Source organism: Argentina silus, assembly GCF_951799395.1.
Source record: "Argentina silus genome assembly, chromosome: 10".
NCBI classification, from domain to species: Eukaryota; Metazoa; Chordata; class Actinopteri; order Argentiniformes; family Argentinidae; genus Argentina; species Argentina silus.
In genome coordinates this window covers 10,987,525-11,008,054 of record NC_139664.1, presented here as the reverse complement: position 1 = coordinate 11,008,054, position 20,530 = coordinate 10,987,525, and the positions used below count along the sequence as shown (strand labels likewise).

Sequence of the window (20,530 nt, the reverse complement as noted above, 5' to 3'; positions counted from 1 at the left end):
ATGCTGATATTGAGCAGTATGAAATTGTCCCACCTAGTGGGTGTACTGAAGCCATCCTGGGTTAGGGTTAGTCAGCTCACTCCTCTGAAGCAGGGAGGCTGGTGTCAACACTCTCCACCTGCCCCCCCTCTTTCTGGCTCTCCTCCTCCATCTGGCCCTCCTTCTCCAGGTCATACACCATCACAGGGAGGTAGGTCAGACCAAGAGGGGGAGTTGGTGGGATAATCTGGCAGGGAGAGTTTCTCTTCTGGTCAATGTCTTCCTCATTCCAGGTCAGTGTAGCTGGTTCCATGTTCAATGATATAACAGAAGGTGAGTCTTTGCGGCCATTGTTGGTTGTCATTTCTTGAACCACTTTTTCTGTCGTTGATCCACTTGTAGTAGACCAGCCATCACCATCATCATCACTCTCCAAGTTACTCATGTCCCCAATGCTGTCCAGGTCATCAACAAACTCTAGCTTTTCATTGTCTGATCGCACATTTCTGATGAGCACATGTGCTGCCTCGTTTACATCAACAGAGCCACAGCACATAAAACAGCTGTAGAACCACCAAAAAGGGGATCCTATTTTCATGCCTTCTTTCTCCATGGTCAAGCATAAAATGAGGGTATTGTCCTCTGCCCAAAAATATAACTCTGGGAACAACTATGGTCTATGACATCATCAAAGGTCACCTAGGCTTTGTGACATCACTTGGATGTTAATGTCAGAGATATGAAAACATTACACAGCTATGGCATCATAGAAGCCCACAGAATTGATTATGTAGTCTACCTCATGTTCCCTTTGCTGCAAGGTACAGAATATTTAATATATATAATGTATACAGAATATACATATTCAGAAAGCGGGATTCATGTGTAAGCGAGCTAACGTTAGTGAGATCTCGAATCAGCTGTTCTGTTCTATTCCAAAAAGAGCGCTCAAGGAAAAGCTTGATCAGAAACTATGGTAACAAATCTTTCAGAGCTAACCTGCTCCCTCGCAATTTGAGACTAAACTCACGTGCTCTCTACCAATAAAATCAGATTATCTCCCTTGCATTATCTGCAAGATTTACGTCAATCAAGACATTACGATAAACGCACGAAGAATAAAAAACGCACGTGGATACGATGAATAAGCGCAATATGATAATAACTTATTATCTTTAAATGACCATACTTTCTCCAATTACTACTGTACACCACAATTGTGCGTAGGCTAAATAATAAAATGAGAAAATTCCATCAATGGATGGAACATAACATATCAAATGACATGTATTTTTCATCATAGATTATGATCTAACTCACTTTAGGGTTAATATGAGCGGCAGGCGGTGATATTGGTTGCAATGAAAACCTGGCACTGACATGGCTCTTGGTTGCAGCGTTCTGCATTACTTCAATGGAGTTATCGGTGTAATCTCTTGTGCCTTTAAGTGCATCATGTGAACGACTTAATTCAGCTGTGATTAAACGGCTTCATTGGACTCCGAATCAGCCTCCCTGGAACTGAATTATCCTGACTTCGAACTTCATGTTAGCTGAATTTTCTAAGCTCTCTTTCTGGAATACCCACCAGTTCATAATCAACCCAGAGTCAATCAACTCAGTTATTACTGAAAATATAGTAGGCCTAAGTCACATACTATTCACAAAAAAGTTTATTAGAACTGCCTAGTATCATAATGTTCAGCTTTAACCTATTGCGTAAATCACAAATCACTCAAGCCCATCTTTTCGCATGCCAGTGCTTTTTATTTACAAACCCACAGACAGATTTTTTCATTAGAAATGTTCATTAGAAATGGCACATTTTCTCTCAGTCTTCCATTAGGTTTTTAGTGCAGAATGTAGAAATGGTGAGCAAAAATGCCAATTATTAACCCCTCATAAATATAGAGCCTAAATTATGAAAAATATTTGACTTTTTTATGTTGTTACAGATTTGTTATTTAAAATAGAAAACTGTATTTCCTTTATGCCTAAAAAGCAAACTACCCATATGTACTTTTCTAGTTTCTCACTTCAGAAAGAGGCATCAACTGAAAAAAAACAATGGAACATGTTCTAACTGGGTTACATTCTGGAAATATTACCCTCATTTCATGCAACCAAACTCCCAGGAACATCAAAAGTAAAGACATTTCCACAACGTCCAGTAGCAACAATAGAGGGATGCACAACATATTTAAGACTATCACCATGACACCCAACCTGGATCGCAAAAACATTATTATACATACAGTGCCTTCGGAAAGTATTCAGACCCCTTCACCTTTTCCACATTTTGTTGTGTTATAGACTCAATTTAAAATGGATTAAATTAAAATAGAATCTGCCATCAATCCACATACAATACCCCAGAATCACAGGTTTTTAGAAATTTCAGTAAATGTATTAAAATTTAAATACAGAAATACCTCACGTACATAGGTATTCAGACCCTTTGCTATGACACTCTTAAAATGAGCTAAAATGCAAAAATGTCATCAACAAATCACTCAATAATACTGTGTCTATAACACCACAAAATGCGGAAAAAGTGAAGGGGTCTGAATACTTTCCGAAGGAACTGTATACTCAAAGATTTGACAAATAAATGCATACATATACATACACAGTATCATTATTATGCATGCATACAATTCACAGAACAACTGACCAGCCACAGGCTGAGTAAACAAACTGTACAGCAATCTCATGCAACCAAAGGTTTGTCATAGAGGTAGCATAAATCTCAAGAAGCAAAACTCAAATGTGACAACTACTGCACATACACAGTAGCTGACACGTAAACATTCAGGAACAAGATCATGCTTCGGAAAGATAGAGAGAAAGAGAGAGAGAGAGAGAGAGAGAGAGACATCACAGTGTTTCCTTTATGTTCTGTAAAGGCATAACAATGGTTTTCGTTCAGTTTGAAGCATTTCCAGAAAAGACATTGGTTACTGACCTTCTTTGGTTTTTATCACTATCGATACACAAGTTAAACTAACAAAGCAAACAGCAGTTCTATCTCTTGGACATAATTAGAACATTTCACTAAAGCGGTGCACTGCAGGTGGAATCATGCTGTGTAAACTTACTGTCTTAGCCTAGCCACTTGACCTGAGTGTATTAGGCCGAATACGAAAAAAAGGTAATAAAATGACTGGCCCCACCTACATTATTATGTAACTGCAACTATACCAGCTTGTCATCTAAGAAATGATAAAACATCAAAACTTTTCTTTCACAAATATTTTGCTGCAATTAGAAATTCATAAAGATCAACTGGCAACAGTGTAACTTGACAGTGTTTTCGAGGTACGAGTAAAAAAATACCTTTTTAAGAACTCAACCAGATCCAAGTCACAGATTCTATCAGAGAGCTCCGCCCACTTCTGCCCTGTCCCCTCTACCCCTCTCATTCCTCAGCTCCCTGCCTTGGAGGGAACCCACCAGAACCTATCCTCTCATCTGACTCTGGATAGTGACTGAACTCTGTATTTTGAGTGAACATTGAATCCCGATCAGATTCTGACTTTGAACCAAACTCTGTATTTTCACCAGACTCTCGGTTCTGATTGGACTCTGGGTGTTGCTTGCACTCTGGGTCATGTTGTAAACCCGGGTTTGAACCACATTCAGGATTCAGATGAGACTTTGAGGCTATGCCTGTCTGCTGATAGGATGAGCAGAGCCCCTGCCACTTCAATCGGTTGGCATCTATCCCATCAACCATGGGCTGGAGCTTCCTGTTCAGCTTCACCAGAGCCTGGGGGAGACACAATATAGGACACTGGCTTTAACCACCCAGAAGGAGGCATTCTCATGAACACACCAATGCAAATTTCTAAACTGATTTGTTAATGTTAACATTGAGTGTTGTTGATAGCACACATGTGATCACATGAACAACCTACCTGATAGAGGGGCTTACAGATCCCATCAATCCACTCCATCTGCAGGGCGGGCAGCTCATCTTTCCTGTTACGGTCAAAGATGGCCTACAGAGCAGCAGGAAGCTTCTGTTATTACCCACCACGAAAATCAGCCCAAATGACTGCCCCAACAGTTGCATATCAAAAGAACCGTGCACATCAAGGCGACAGTTTGTGAACCCAAGGGGCTGGATGCTGGGGCTGGTGGCAAGGCATAATGAAAGATAAAAGTCTACTGCTTTAATGCTGTGCTAGGGCCATGATGGTATTTTAACTTACCTGACTCCTCATTTACAGAAGTGGTTTGAGCACTAATATCAAAGTGATATTGATGATTCAGACTTTAAAAGGAGCTGAGAAGTGCTTACCGCTGGAGTCAGCTTTAGCTCAGACCTCTCCCTGTCACCCTGTTCGAAAAACTCACTCGTCACCAACTCTGCAACCTACAGTAAGGACATCAATGTCAAAGATCACAATCTCTATAGAAACACAGAGTGAGGTTTGTGGAAATATAATGGGAGGATCATTGAGTTCTTGAAGCATTCTGTGACATCTGACCTGTTTGGAGATCTCCCACGGGCGGGTGACAGCACCCAAGTCACATGCTGTCATCAGCATAGACCTGTTTGAAGGGTCAAAGGTTGTTTATGGCCAAGCCTAATGTTTTACTAGTCTTATTCTTTAGTTATCAAGTTAAGGTGATTGTTGGTTCGATGGAAGATAAAGAGTAAAAGACCTGAGAACTTCTCTGTGTTCCTCGTCTGTCCAGCTGAACTCTCCAGACAGCACACAATCAAAGAACTTGGTCCTTCGCCTGTTCGCAAAACAAACATTTAAAGTATAGTATACTTAGGTATAATTAGGAAATTATTAATTTCAATCTATTATATTCGGTTTTAACTTTTATCAAACATAACTGACATGTTGCTCATCTTTTATTGCTTTTCATGGACCACTTACTGAAAGTGCAGAGTGAGGTCTGTGGCGAGGATAGCCTGTTTCAGCAATTGCATCATGCTGCTGTACTCTTTGGAATAGAGGTTGGCAAAGATATTATGACCCTGTTTGAAAACATGAATCATTACTCCAGTATATGATTAGTATACTTTATGAATGGGAAGTAATAGTGACAAAGATGCTATGCTACTGTTCTCTTTATTGGTAGACAGCCATCCCTCTATATCAGTGTGGGTCTCATTAACAGTGTTAATCAGGAATGGTTAGAGTCTCTGCTAAAGGAAATCAATGGAGGGCACAGTGATCAAAAACAAAGCTGGAGGGCTCTGACCCGAACTTGAGGTAAATCAACTTCACAGTCAATTAAACCTGTAGTGAATAATATAATGATAGAAGTCGTATCAACAGACGCAACATGTGAGATGAGAAGCTTTATGAGAGATACCATGCTGGTGAATATTTACTGCAGATGGGTCACCAGGTAACACATGGTTGTTGAATGAATGACAGGGTTGGATGACAGGTGGAAGCTCTTAGGTAAAGCAGGTGGCTTGTAGGTGATGGCTGTGGTTGCCAGGGTTATCACCTCACTCTGTAGGATCATAACGGCATGGTTGAAGTGATGATGCTCAAGGGTGGCTGACGTCCCGTAGAGCAGGGCCAGAGCAGAGCCCGTCCTATAGGGGTCAATACAGTGGTTCAATCGATTGACTGACTGACTGATTGAATGAGACCTTAATTAGCTGAGACGGCTGCTTCCTCATTGTCTCCTAGGCTCAGATAACTTACTTGGCCTGGAAAGCATTATTGGTGCCCCGGTGATCTAAGTCGTGGCACAGACAGCCTACCATCAAAGCCAGAGTCTCTGCATCCGACAGAACATCCTGGAAACCAGCAGTCTGTGGAAAGAGAAATGTAGAAGAGTAGAGACTGTTCAAGACGTAATTATTGGATAACCTTTTTCTCTGTCAATGTGATTGGATTTTGAAACCAACTGAGAAACAAAACAAACTGAATATCTTACGACATGTTAACAGTTTAATCTTGAACCATGCAATGACAGAGGTAACTTACTGTGATCATAACAAACATGCACTGGGACACGTTGAAGGCATGTCTCCAGTTATGATAGGCCACAGTGCGATAGTTCTTCCTCACAGTCAGCAGCCAGCGACACAGCACCTGGGAGAGATGACGGACAACCATAAACTAATGTCTCCTCCTATTTTTACTGTTGATCAGTTATTTACAAATCAGATATGCAGAAGTTTCTCACGTCGTAGTCTATTTTAAACTTTTGGACCACACCCAGTTCCAGAAACATCCGGAGCGATGCAGTGATCATGGCATCATTATCCAGGGAGAAGTCGTTAAAGTGGAACTCGTCAATGCCCAACTCACTGCTCAGGGGGATCTTGGCAGCCTGAGGGAGTGAGGCCACAGCTGTCAATCACACAGCCTCAGCAAGAGAGATAACTACAGTTGCAATTTTACATTATCATGATGAATCACTCAATTAGTGTTAGTCATCGTTCACTACAGCAACTATGAATCTGCACAACAAACAGTACCTTCAGTCTGTCAACTTCTACCTTGGAGCATGTACCGTGATAGGACAGCATCTACACGTAGAAAAACACTTTGTCACAAAAATTTACTTAGACACTCCAGTAGGTTACAAAATGACTGTCATGAATTATTTGCACCATTATGAATTTACTTTGGAATAGACTATTCCATCCATGCAACCATATGCATAATTATTACCATGCCTTCACACTGTTTTGACAACAATGATGGAATGCATTTTTCTCACGTCTCTTGCAGGACATGCAGGATCAAAGAGTGTTATAATCTGTTTTTAGAGTCAATTTGTTGTGAATCTTAGGGCTTCGCTGTCTGACAGAATGCATTTTCCTCCGAGCGCCTAATGAAACAGTGAAGGCAGTGTGATAGAAATATAAATCTGCTTTGCCTTTGATATGATGAGTTGAGCAGGACTATATTTATCATGAATTATTGAAAATGGCTGAAATATTGATGGTAGAGAGACAGAGCCCTGTTGGCTCAATATCTGTGTGGGTGCCCAGGTTGTACTGCAGAGAATAATAACAATTCAATTCAACATGAACAATACTGCACAGTAAGTGTAGACAGTAAGTAGACAATACTGTTATGATTATGACTGTTATGACCATATTGAAACAGTATTAATGTAAGGTAATATAAGTATATGGAAGATAGTGCTCACATCCAGAGCCACAGACTGCTTGGCCCATGTCTTCTTCACTTGATTGTACATCATAGTGTTGTTGATTCCCAGCCCACAGAAAATCACAAAAGCCTGTGTGGATAGCAGAATGATAAGGTTAAGAACGATGTAATACGATGTAATACTGTTAATCCATTTCATTGAACTGTTATGTCCAAAACACATATTGCAGATAATGACCACAGACAGAGAGAAAACCTGTGTGGATAGATCGTGCCTCCTGAGGATAGTACAGAGTCAAGAGGGAGCTCACCTCAAATAGCCTTTGATCTGCATCATTGAATGTCTTCCTGTCCAGGCGATTAAGAATCTGGGCAACCCCTTTGAAAATACATATACAGTAATGTATTAGCTACAGTATACTGATCTTTTTGATAATTACATAGCTAAAAGAGTAAAATAACTGGAAAGGCAAAGTGAGGAACCCACCAATGATCTGATGAGTCCGGTTCCATATGGGGACACACAATACTGATCTGATGTGGAACCCTGAGGCTTGATCCGCCTGGGGATGTGGAGAGTAGGATGTTATTATGTGCGTACGTGTGTATGTGTGTGTGTATGTGTGTGTGTGTGTGTGTGTGTGTGTGTGTGTGTGTGTGTGTGTGGGTGTGTGTGCGTGCATACATGCGTGCGCGCAATTCATTGTGATACAGTAAGCACAAACCTCTGCATCAAAGCGGGGATCCTGACACACATCGCTGATGTTGACAGGCAGTCCTGTGGACGCCACTAGCTCAGCAATGCTGTTATTGATCAACCAATCAGAGCAGGACAGCTTCTCCATGCTGACTTTGTCAAAGAGACACAAAACAAGGCTCTCAAGAAAATCCAGATACATTGTTCTGAGAAAAAACAGTAATTCACTCTGCTTATCCCAGTTCACATGCAACTAAACTGAATTGTTTGAATAAACATCTTGTTTCAAGCCTTCACCTGATGTCACGGTTGCATAAGGGAGACATGAGTTCAAAGGTCTTAGAGAACTTCACCACCTGTAGTAGAGACAACATAAGAGTGAGAGAGTGTAGAATGAAGAGGTGGACCTGGTTAAAAAGGAGGAATGCAGACAAGAGGAGAAAACTGGAGAGGGAAAAGTGGAGAACAGAAAGGAAGAGAAAAACAGAGCAGAGGAGAGCAGAGGAGAGCAGAGGAGAGCAGAGGAGAGAGGAGCTGGGGGCTCACAGGTGAGTGTATGTCTTCCAGCAGAAGCACAGAACAGCGTTCACACTGGAGGAGGGTAAGGGCTCTCTGCATGATCTTCCTCACAATCTTCTCCAGGTCTGTCTGCTCTTCAAACAGGTCGTTCACCACCTCCAGCAGAGCCTGAGAGAATAACAACATTGACCTCTGTTCATCAAAGTCATACTGAGGACATAGTAGTGCTAGTGGGGAATCTATTATAGTGTGTATTACCTCTTATAGGCAAAAAGGTGCCTTTAAATGATATTCTATCTTTGTCTGTTACCTGACACATCAGTCCCTTCTACTTTTGTATAGTTGGAAAACCAAGTAGGTGTTGGCCATCTTACCCTGCTCCTCTCATACTCCTTGCGAGACTCTGAAAACAACTTGGCATTGGAGATCGATATACCGCAGAACGGTAGATACATCTGCAGCACCTGATGGGGGAAAGCAGAATTCTGAGTAGGAGAAAATGAATGTGTCTGTGTTTGTGTGTGTGTGTGTGTGTGTGTGTGTGTGTGTGTGTGTGTGTGTGTGTGTGTGTGTGTGTGTGTGTGTGTGTGTGTGTGGCTAGTCTATTAGCCTCTTCTCAACACACCTGGCTGCTTTCCTCTTAATGGAGTATTGATTTACTAAATGAATGACTTAAGTATTAATTAAGCTCTTTTGAATGTGCAATCAGTCACATCAGGTAGACTGAGTCATTTTTTCATTTTCCCAAACAGTCAGCCACACAAAGACAGTTATAGGATACTGCTTACCCCATTTCAAATGCTGTAATCACAGCTAAACACAAAACCCATATCCCTAAATTATTTGATATTGGCAACACTATTTCGTCCGCAAACTATAAAACAGATTCTGCAAATACCACAAAGTCACATAGTGTCTGGCATCCTTGTTATTACAAAGGTTGGTCAGGATTTTATTATTTTAAGTTATAATGCATGAGCAGAATGCACTAATTATGGACTTGCATGACTCGATTCTGCCACCTAGTGGGCATTAAGGATGCAAGCCTAATCTTTTTTTCCAATTAATAAACCATTGTTTGGTTGTGAGACAAAGCTGATCTCCCTCTGGTGGAGGCAAAATGTAGTGGGGGACATGTCCTACCAATTGAAATAATGCACACTGTATATAAACTATACAGCCATGCAATCCATGCAAAATCACATTAATAAAGAAATAATGTGGTAAAAGTGAGCTCATTAATTAGTTGTATACTGAACTTGCACAGTACAAACTGTGATGAGTTTTATCATCACTGTAACCGCATGTCCCCAGGGAGACGGAAGATACAGGAGGCTCACCTTCTCATCGTCCTCAGTGAAGTGTGTGCCCATGGGGTTTTTATTGATGGCCTGCACCACACCAATGACCTCTCCGTCACTGTTACAGATGGTCATACACAAGATGGACTGTGTCTTGTAGCCTGTCAGCTTGTCTATCTCATCACTAAAGCGATGATCCTAAGGAAAGGGATACAAGAAATGACACACACACACACACACACACACACACACACACACACAAACACACACACACACACACACACACACAGACAGAGAGAGAGAGACAGACAGACAGACTCTACCTAAAGTTTACTGTCAATGTGTGTGTTTTTGTGTTGTAAATGACGTTCCCATGTGCACAACAACTAGGCCATGTAAAGCTGCTCTGGAATAAAATAAGTGCTTTGCTGAGTCCCAGAACAGTGCTTCATTAGTATCTATTAAAATCACGTGAGTCTGCTCAATTTCTGGCATAGTTTATCCACTGAGTGGGAAACCCACAGTGACATGTATCTCTCTCATTGCACTGATAGACCCCGGGAGGACCAGCGTCAACATGTTGCCACTGCCTCGCAAGACGCCCATGGCCATGATATAATGATGTAGGGCGCACACGCAACTGCGGAGGAGAGATTGACCTTGATGGCAACTGGATGGGATGGCCATTGGTTTAATATTCCTGTCGTCGGAAACGATGGTGGATAGCAAGTATTTTGACTTGATTGTCATAATAACCCTTATTATTTGCTCCAATGCCTCGAGTTATCATTCTTCATCATGCGTAAAAGTTATCATAAAGTAAGTGTAACGGGTGTGGGATAATTGAGTGTCTCCATGGCTGATGTTTTACATTAACATTTCATTATTTTGTTTAATTGAAAAGTGAAATTATATATAAAGTGGATAAACGTTACCTCATATGCGTTAGGGATATTTACGGTCTCCCCGTGCTCCGCCACATATCCGATTATACCCTTTCCCCATGGCACCTGCACCTCATTTGAGTTCAGAGTGCTCGAAGATGGTCGAACCGTGGTACCCGAGTGAACATCGAAGAACTTCGACACGAGTGTTCTCTTGTGCGAGGGTCCCTCAACAAGGAACAACGAGCACCTGTCTGCGTCCACAAGAATACACACATTGATAAGGATCTTATAACTCAGGTTTGTCATGTCTAGGTCATTGGAAACATCTTTAACCAACTCGAGGAAAAACTCCCTCTCGTTAGTCTCCTTCAGTCTGTATTTGTAGTCGATGGCGCTGGATGCATATTGAGGCAAATTAACCCTGGACTCGAGTAGAGCGCTCAGAATGTGTGCGGTGGTCGGGGGCAAGGAGCTGGCTTTACGCAGAAGTGCACGTCGTCTCATGCTGGACTGAGACTCATGTTCGCTGAGACTGACATGTTCGTCGTAGGTTCTGTGCGCGGTCATGGCTTTGGACCGGGCGAAGTTCCGTCGGAGCTCCATGTGGGACGAGCGGCGCTGAAGCCCGTCCGGGTTGGACGGCCAGAGCGGGTCCCTGGGAACGCCGCGCTTTTCCTCGGCTATTGAGACTTTTGACTGCTGGTGCTCCTTCAACCACCTGCTTACTGTATCAGATTTTCCTTTTCGAATAACATACTCCTCAAAGAGGTCCGGGTGGCAGTCCAAAAACGCTTCAACATCCGAGAAGTCAAAAGTAGTCATGGTGAAAACTGGAAAACAATGAAGCAGTGAATGTAGCAAAAATAATTGAGTTGCTAAGTCAATTCATGAAATGCTCTGAGGCGGTTGCTATCCAGGTTCTGAGTAGAGTGAAACCGCTTCAGCGGTTCATTTATTCAATGCCCATTTAAGCCAATCCATCGTCCTCCTCTCTGAAATGCTGCGAGCAGAGATTGTCAGGGTATTAAATAAATAAAGAATAAATCCTGTTTTGTTGAGACTGAATTGATGACGCCACATGTAGGCAGAGAGGCTGTCAGTCAGGTGAGACTGAGTGGCCCTGGGGATGCTGTATCAATGCAGAGCTGTGGAAAAACACTGCTTGTCTGAATATTCTCTCAAGAAAAAGAAGAAAATGGTTAGACACATTCTGGGACCTTCTTTTTGCAGGACATCCAATTAAAATGAATAAAAATTTCAAATGAACTTTAATAAAAAGGTCCTTGAAATCAAGTAAGATTAACTAGGCACATTTCCAATGATCAGGATTGTATGTGTGTGTGTGTGTGTGTGTGTGTGTGTGTGTGTCTGTGTCTGTGTCTGTGTCTGTGTCTGTGTGTGTGTGGGTGCATGCGAGAGAGCGTGCGTGCGTGTGTGTGTGTGTGTAGCACAGAGAGAGTGAGAGGAAGAACATTTACATAAGTCCATACCCTCAATTGTTTGCACTCCTAGCGCACCTTGAGCAGCCAATTACCACTTTATAAAACAGATCAGTGTTTCTCCCCCAGGTCCCTCCAATGTAAGACAGGCTTTGAAGTTTGTGGAGCACAATTAGGGTTTTAGAGCGTGATTTACTGCAATTCAAATTCGAGCTGACTGAAAGCAAAATACAATGTGTTCATCTATCCTTTATTTTACCAGCTAAGTCAATGACACAAATAAGCCCTGGCAGGCAGCACACTTGGTTGCACACATGTATTGCAGTCGACACAAATGCAATTATACAGTATGTCTCAATATTGCAACATCTCACACTAAAAGCCTCACATGGGTATTTGACTTTACTCTGCCCACGGAGTGTGGTATTGTGTTCTATATGCTATTCAATTAGCATTGTGTTAATTGGGCGCCCAGTGGCCTTGTGCCTGCCCCTTCAGACTCTCTAAAGAGGCAGTGCTGTCAGAAAGCTGCATTCATACAACTGCACTGCTCCTGAATAAGGTATTGTTTGTGCTACAGAAGGTCTCTCTCTCTCTCTCTCTCTCTCTCTCTCTCTCTCTCTCTCACTTTTATTCTCCTAGAAACCAGTCCAGTTTGGTTGCTTTGAGTTGGCAGGTTCCTATCACTCTCAGCTCAGATGTGAGAGAAAAACAGGAGAAATGTCTCCATTGTCCATGGGATATGGTGCAGGAGAGAAACATGAAGTGGTGTGAGGATGCAACAGGATGGGGTTTGTTGTTTTGCAACTATTGTAGTTTTACAGCAAGGAGGAAGGAATCAATGTTTCTTAGTAATGCAACATTGCATTTTATCCTACCTTACATCTTTCCATTAAGGGTATACTATCCCATCTATTGTGTCATATCATATCACGTGTTTAATCAGGCCTGTACAATTGAGAGATGCTATAGAGTTCTATGTTTGCAGCCCTGCAGCGGTTTAGTTTGACACCAGTGAGCTAATCAAACTGCCTCTTTAATAACTGAATAATAACAAGCAGGCAGAGGAAAAATCACTGCAGGCTATGGCACATTTATAATGCAGCAGCAGGAAATGTAATCCGGAGAGCAGCTCTTCCGCTGAGGCAGAACGGGGTAATTGGTCACTGGACTTGTGTGATAAATCTTACTGTTTTCCTGAGACTTTGGACAAGGTCTCATGGGAATCCTAATTAAGGAGCTAATGCTGAATATGGTTCTTGAAACAGCTTGTGAACAAGGGAGCTATAGCTGCTTGGCAAGCAGTCCATGACACGTCCAAATAGAGACAATGGCATTGATTAGTCTGTGCTAGAGGTGGAATGCTGGAGGGCAGGGTTAAGATGGGAGAGCATTGGATTAAGCAGGTGTGGTGTGTTTTAAAACTGTCCGTTAGCTATTGATATATTCAGTGTGAAGTATAGGCCTAATGTAAACACGTTACATTGGCCTACACTTCATTAGGCCGTGTGTATGAAAGCGTAGAGGAGGACAGTAATGTTATTGAAATCGAATAGTTCTTTTGATATGTAGTTATATAAATACTAGGCCTATACTCTGCGTGACATGAATTATGGAACATATACTGTAGTTCCTTCCCTTTGTTTTCGATGAGAAACCGTTCGTGCTATGATTCTCGTGCAACTTCAGCACCATGGACAGCAAAGATCCCACATTACCGCCGCGATAGAAATGCACCTATCGCTCCCATTGTGATTTGAATGGTAATTACATCTTTTTGTCACTGATGCAACCATTAATCCGTGATTGTCACCGGAAAATCCGTATAAGTCTTAACGTTATTTACATTTTTCTAACTTAAATAACTCTAAACTCCAGAGGCCTTTAGTGTGTATTGACCCCAGACCGCTTCTCACTCATAGAGATATCAGTTCTTTCTCAGTTCTATGACCTAATAATTGCGTCACCGTTGGGAACAGGGTCGGTAGGCTTCCTTTTACTGACGTACGTTCCTGTTTGAAGTTTGAAGACCGGCATACATGCATTCTTAAACGAACATACATTTTGAACTTTAGAGCGTTGAATTGTGAATGTATAATGCAGGTGTGGGCATGGTGTGCGTGTGCATTGTAAAGCACTGATTAAAAGGTCAGTGACGTGTTGCCAGGAGACTTAGCGCCATGCATTCACAGGTAGATGCAGTGGGGAACATGCAGTACAGTAACCAGACACCACCTCTGTCATTTAACCGTGTATATCCGGTGTCATTAGGCACTGACTCAAGGCCTGCTAGAGTTTCAGTCTTTGTGAAGCTGTGCAGATCCCTTTGTGACAGTTCACCAAACTGTGACACTGTAATATTATCAGGATGGAGACTTGATGACACCAGGCTGTACATTCTAGGCAGTGATTGCTCTCTGAAAGTTATCAATGATCATTTTGCAGTATGTTCATTTTCATCGCCATTTAAATGTGTCTCTACTGCACTTATAACAAATTCACACACTGTGTATACATTTTTCACATGACTTCTTTACATACATTTAAAAAAATGTATAAATAATGATGAGTAAATATCATGGTTGCAATACTCAAGTGTGTCTCACACCAGCATCTTTCTCTACTACACAGGTCCTGGTGAGAACACAAAGACAGAGACAGTGTGCTCACACAATCCTGGTGGGCTGGCCTGGATAGGGTGTCACTCAACTGGATCCTGTTGCTCACGGTTGAACCGTCACTATGGCAAGGCTTGGAATCCAAGCACATCCGACTGGCCATGGACACATAGGGAGAAGCCCCTTCCTGTCTCCTAATCAACAGAGGTCCTCCCATTCTCCTCTGATCCATCTGAACCAGGAGGACTACCTCCCCCTTCTGAAGCGCCTACACCAGGGGGTGTACTCTGTATCTGAGAAAGACCTGCCACTGGGTGACTATTTCTCACTCCTCCAACATCTGAAAGAGGAGACTTACCTCACTCCGCTCAAATACACACAAAGCAAGGAGCAGCATAGTTGTAACCCTCACTCTCCACCTCTACCCAGGTAAGAGAAACCGATTCTCCCATATTCTTAAGTGCCTCTTATGTGCCTCCATTTGAATTGTCAACGCACTATATTCACGTGATTTTGGGGTTGTTATATGTATCCTGTATACTAAACAAAGTAAAAATGTAAACCAACTTTAAATGATGAGAAGAGATCATTCCAATTATTCTATATCATATTAAAAAAGTGGTCAAATCTAACCTAATGGGTATTATGGTTGCTTTTATACAATACTGTACCTTGTGCTGATTCACTATATAGTACTGTAGGTATGCAATGTATGCTATGTATCATGTATGAATGTATTTGTGGATCACAACTTCAGTTCTCGTAAGTTCAGTTTTTTTCTAAAGTCAATCTTCTTGTAGCCTAAGCTGCATGTGTGAGGAGTGAATTCATTCTCTTTAATCAATGATTCTGATCAAACAACACAACAACATACACTAGAACAAGTAGACAAGAACTTGTCTCTCAACAGTAGGTGTTCATTTGTGTCTCACTCCATTTCCCAGAAGGCTTAGTAGACTCACATCATCAGGCCTCCCCCAGCGCAGACAGAGCAGGCACTCCAGCCACCAGATGGCGTCCTGGTCCCAGAGGAGTCACCGCACCCCAGCCGCCATCAAAGGCCATCGTCACTTCAGCTATGGAGGAACCGTCCCACCTGAGTATACATTAAGCACATACAACTAAGCATAAACACTCTATGTCACTGACAAAAGGACCAAACAAAAGTTGTTATTCAAAAGTTTTAAAAAAACCCATTAAAAGTGTAACCCAGGTCCTGAAAGCACGATTGACCAGTTATTGTGCATTGGAACTTCACTTGAGAATTCAGTTATCACCTTTCTCTTTTGAAGTACTGTACAGTGTCAACATTCACTTAACAATGATATTGGTTAGTCTGCTTTAACTGAGTCTTTCTTCACAGGAATGTTACCATTCAACAGTTTTATGACCTTACTCCCACAAAGAAAAGTAACGTCCGCCTCAATGACCAGCTGTAGGTTGTGTTTTTATATTACAATTGATAACTAAACTGTTACTAGCATTACAACAATATAATATTCTGTCTCTAATATTTCTAGAAAAATATATGTGTGTTCTGCAAAACCTGTATGTGTAATACAATATGTACTGTAGGTGATATCATTCATTTTACATTTAAATGTTTCTTTTTAGTATGCCAAAACCATCTGACATCAACTTAGCGTAAGTACTATCTTTATCTAACCCAACCCTAACAGTATCTCAGTTTCTCCTTCTCCATCACCACGGTGACCATTTACAGTAACAGCTTACATAAATGAAAAGCTCCACTCTACAGCTTTCCACAATGTCTGTCTGAATGTTTACTTTTTTACTAGATTACTTTTGTATTTGTTTTTCCTTCCCATTGTCTGGCTCTACTACTTGTCACTAACATAGTTTGTCTTTCTGTCTCTCTTGTTCTGTATTGCTAATAGTGAAAAAATGATAAAGGTTCCTATTCCTAAAGAACATCCATATCAGTCCCACATTTCCCGCTTTGCCATGTTCCCGAAATTCCGCTCACCAGATGACCCGGACACAGGTGTGCGAGTTGCATCCCAACACCCCCTCGACCCCCTCATCCCGTCCAATGCTACAGACGTCACTTTGCTGAACAAAACAAAAGGTATGGGGGGAAAGATATGGTGGACCAATCACTGCACTGGGAGAGGGTGTGTGTGTGTGTGTGTGTGTGTGTGTGTGTGTGTGTGTGTGTGTGTGTGTGTGTGTGTGTCTGTGTGTGTGTGTGTGTGTGTGTGTGTGTGTGTGTGTGTGTGTGTGTGTGTGTGTGTGTGTGTGTGTGTGTGTGACCACATGAGGTTTCCTTTCTAAATCACAGGTGGTCCCTACCGTCATGAAATATTGGAGGTACCCATTATAACCAGAAAGAAATCCATGGCTTGGCCAGGACAACATGGCTTCCAGGATGTGAGTAGCCACAGTCAATTTGGAGAACTAAAAATGACCAGTGCAAATATGGCACATTAGATAGAATAACAACATTCTCATGTAACAGCCCAATTAACGAAATGTTCTCACTGAGTTGAATGACTATAATGAGAGAGAGAAGGGTTACATAACTGTCTCCATCTGTTCACACAACACCTGTCCCTTTGGGTCTCAGCACATCAAGCCACTGAAGGGAGAAGGCCAGGTGTTCTATCCCAAGGCCCAAAAGACAGCCTTTCCCAACTCTACTCTGCGTGACTGGGATATCACACTATCACAACGGACAGCCAACATGCTCCGCAATGTGGAGAAGTCACACTGGATCACCTCCTACCAACGGCACTTCACAGGTACAGAGCCACAAACACTGTGTTAACAGAGAGGTAACGGGGGGAAGATGTCATTGGGCCATACTGAATGGGTCAATCATACAATGTATAACAATGTAGTTTCACAAAACAAAAGAGAAGATTATGTTATTTAGGATAACATTCTCTCACAGTAGGGCTAAAAACCTGAATCTTGCAAACACATAAACATCAAAACAATCTAATTCAGATTCGTTTTTCAGGCACTGGACCCACTAACCCCTTGAGGTTGGATGACTTCCATGAAAAGACAATTGACATGGTCACTGGAAAGATGACTCCATACACAGCACCGCTGGTAATATAAATAGTGTGCATACACAGTACTCCTTGCAGCTACAGTATATTCTAATCAAAAGATCTAACTATCCAAACTGCCTCCTAACCAGTGCTTGTCTCTCCTAGAGGGAGCGATCCCACCCTGTCCTAGTGCCCCCTAAACCACGAGATGGGCGTAAGGCAAGGTTACGGCAGGGCCGCCGTGCCTTGGAGAGCTCCTACCGCCCTCCTGTCACTCCCCATGCTGAACCTCCACATTCAGACTGGACCTCTACACACAACTCTGGGTGTCAGTGGAACATGGCTGCTCCTGAGTTACTGGAACACCGGCCCACTCAGGACAGTATCATCCCACAGGAGATCATCAGCAGCCATGAAGAGCCCAGTCTACTCAGACCTGAGCCAGAGGATGTGTTTGGACCTGCTCCAGTGTCTGAGGATGTGTTACTCAATCCACATCTCCAAGATAAAGGCTCACGGTGTGAGACATGTGGGGGGGGTGATTGTAAATGCCAGGTCAGGAAGTTTCACACAGGGGCAACAGAACCACAGAGGATCAGCCAGGCCACCAGAGCTACCCTGGGAACAGTGGAGAAAATCACAGACACGGAGCGCTCCCTGGCCTTGTACCGCCGCCAGCTGCCCCTTTCCCTGCAAGAGACGGAGGCCACCAGAGATAACACCCAAAGAGAATTATGTTATGAGGACGTTCCTAGCAGCAAGAAGCAGGCCTACACAGCAGGGGGGAACCCATTCAGCCTTAGCCAGCCAGCACTGGCTGAGATTGAGCGACCTTTCAGGCATGCCCTTGAACCGGAGTGGCAGGACAGAGAGATTCCACGCAGCATCTCCAACCCCTGCATCCAATCACGTCCGTCTTCTCTGTCCTCCACCCACCCAGGGGGTAAAGGTGGAGGTGTCCCCCTTGGCCAGTGCCGGTCAGCCCTGCTAGAGCTGCAGGACTCCTTCAGTAACACAGAGGTGCATCGTCGCTTCCACAGCTCCCTACAGGGTGCCACTGTGGACCTGCGGGACCATGTACACACTGGGAGAAAACACCACTTCTACGGATTCAACTCCTACTACTTTCATAACTGAGTAACGTTCCTACTCTGCAACTCTGCTCACAGTCTGGAAGGAGGCTAGAAATGATTAGATGCATGACTGCAGTCATTGGATGGGTCTGGCATTTATGTTGCAAATTCTTCATGCTTGGTCAACTCAACCATTTATCTTCCTCAATGCTATTTATGCTATGTTTCTATGTACTTTCAAATAAAATGTAATGAATCTACATGAATATTGTGAGTTTACATGACTCCATAGATGCATAACTGTTCAAGGTTTGACATGCGTGTGTGTATTTCTATGCACCAGACTGATATGAAGAAACAGACTGTTCCTCTTTTTGCAAATATGCACACTGTCAGATGGAGTTTTAATTACAAACAGAAGTGTATGATACAATTATATAACATGGTTCTCTGGCTCCGACCTGCCACAATGATTTGATTTATCCATGAGATTATGCTGCTGTTGTTAATAATCCTCATTATATAAGACACATTGTAAATGAGAAGTAAGAGAGTTTGGACTTGTGAATTATTTTATTTGGCCAAGTATATTTGCACATAGAGGAAATTGACTTGGTGAGGTTGGTGCATGGACATAATATATATATTTTTTTTTAAATGCATCAACTTGAAGGTCAGAATGTATATGGAACACATGAAAGCGGCACATTCATGGTCAGTTAACCTACAGATGAGAAACATAAAAATTGTATCAAGTTGAACTATCTTTCTGGGGTAAAGGAGTTCACCGCCAAGAATATGCTTTGAAGTGTGCAGAATACCCATTTGTACACTAAGTGCTGCATTGAACCTTCCAGATAGTCAGGCTGAACGTGAAAAATGCCTTTCACATGTATTGCAGTGAGATTGACTTTACACAAAAGACTGTTGTGCCAGTGAGTCATCCTTGAGCAGTGTGCCCTTGAGTGCTACAGCAGCCGCTCATTCCATCTCTCTCTGAAAGACTGGATGCTTAAGGCAAATACAAGAACACAGCAGAGGTATTTTGCTAAATTTTGTACAGTTTTTTAACTACTTGATTATTTATGTGACACGGTCATTTTAATGAAGCTATAACAGCCATCAACATTAGAATATCTAAATAATCAAATTTTAAACATTTAAATAATGTTTTTGAAAACCACTTGTAACCCTTGTTACTGTATTATATAAGTCAGTGTTTGTCGTGAAAATAATAGTGTCTTAATTGAGTACTTAATTCACATAGGTACATTTTGAGTTTCTTCTATAGGTTAATAAATGGTTACAGCCACTGCAGCTTCAAAAGAGTAAGACTTGGTATAATAGTGTCAGTAGATGTTTGTCCCTTTGTCCAGTAGATGGCAGTGTATCCCTAAAATCAGCTTTTCTAAATTGAACCTTAGATACTGGGGGTTCTACGTTTTCTCCCAACATGATGATCACATCCTTCTTTGTATTGATTAGATTAGACATTATTTAAATGTTTAAAATTTGATTATTTAGATATTTAAAAATATTAATGTTGATGGCTGTTATAGCTTCATTAAAATGACCTTGTCACATAAATAATCAAGTAGTTAAAAAACTGTACAAAATTTTGCTAAATACCTCTGCTGTGTTGTTGTATTTGCCCTAAGCATCCGGTCTTTCAGATAGAGATGGAATGAGCGACTGCTGTAGCACTCAAGGGCACACTGCTCAAGGATGACTGACATTTATAGGATATAAATCGTTGTCCTATTGCCATCACAACTTCGTTTTGATTTAACAAGGCCTGAATTCCTGGAAAACATTGTTTTAAGACAACAATGTATTATTCTCAGTAAGGCTAATAGTATAGTCTGGTTTAGCCCCTATGGCTTTGCAAAGT

At 42.0% G+C, this 20,530-nt stretch overlaps 2 protein-coding genes across 2 annotated transcripts; one reads left to right on the top strand and one right to left on the bottom strand.

The window, feature by feature from the left end:
• Positions 1-3,397: 3,397 nt before the first annotated feature.
• On the bottom strand, positions 3,398-11,311 carry pde11al (phosphodiesterase 11a, like; the record flags this gene model as incomplete). Its single annotated transcript, XM_083679398.1, has 20 exons — positions 3,398-3,748; positions 3,897-3,980; positions 4,283-4,357; positions 4,473-4,536; positions 4,651-4,728; positions 4,875-4,975; positions 5,458-5,548; positions 5,661-5,770; positions 5,946-6,053; positions 6,148-6,294; positions 6,443-6,493; positions 7,123-7,215; positions 7,397-7,464; positions 7,573-7,648; positions 7,811-7,931; positions 8,080-8,138; positions 8,329-8,469; positions 8,676-8,765; positions 9,642-9,800; positions 10,538-11,311. The coding sequence occupies 20 exons, from the start codon at positions 11,309-11,311 to the stop codon at positions 3,398-3,400; spliced, it is 2,841 nt and encodes a 946-aa protein (XP_083535524.1).
• Positions 11,312-14,670: 3,359 nt separating this feature from the next.
• On the top strand, positions 14,671-18,703 carry spmip4 (sperm microtubule inner protein 4; the record flags this gene model as incomplete). Its single annotated transcript, XM_083679397.1, has 9 exons — positions 14,671-14,975; positions 15,491-15,646; positions 15,910-15,981; positions 16,161-16,190; positions 16,445-16,635; positions 16,849-16,937; positions 17,134-17,308; positions 17,530-17,624; positions 17,732-18,703. The coding sequence occupies 9 exons, from the start codon at positions 14,671-14,673 to the stop codon at positions 18,701-18,703; spliced, it is 2,085 nt and encodes a 694-aa protein (XP_083535523.1).
• Between the last annotated feature and the right edge of the window lie 1,827 nt (positions 18,704-20,530).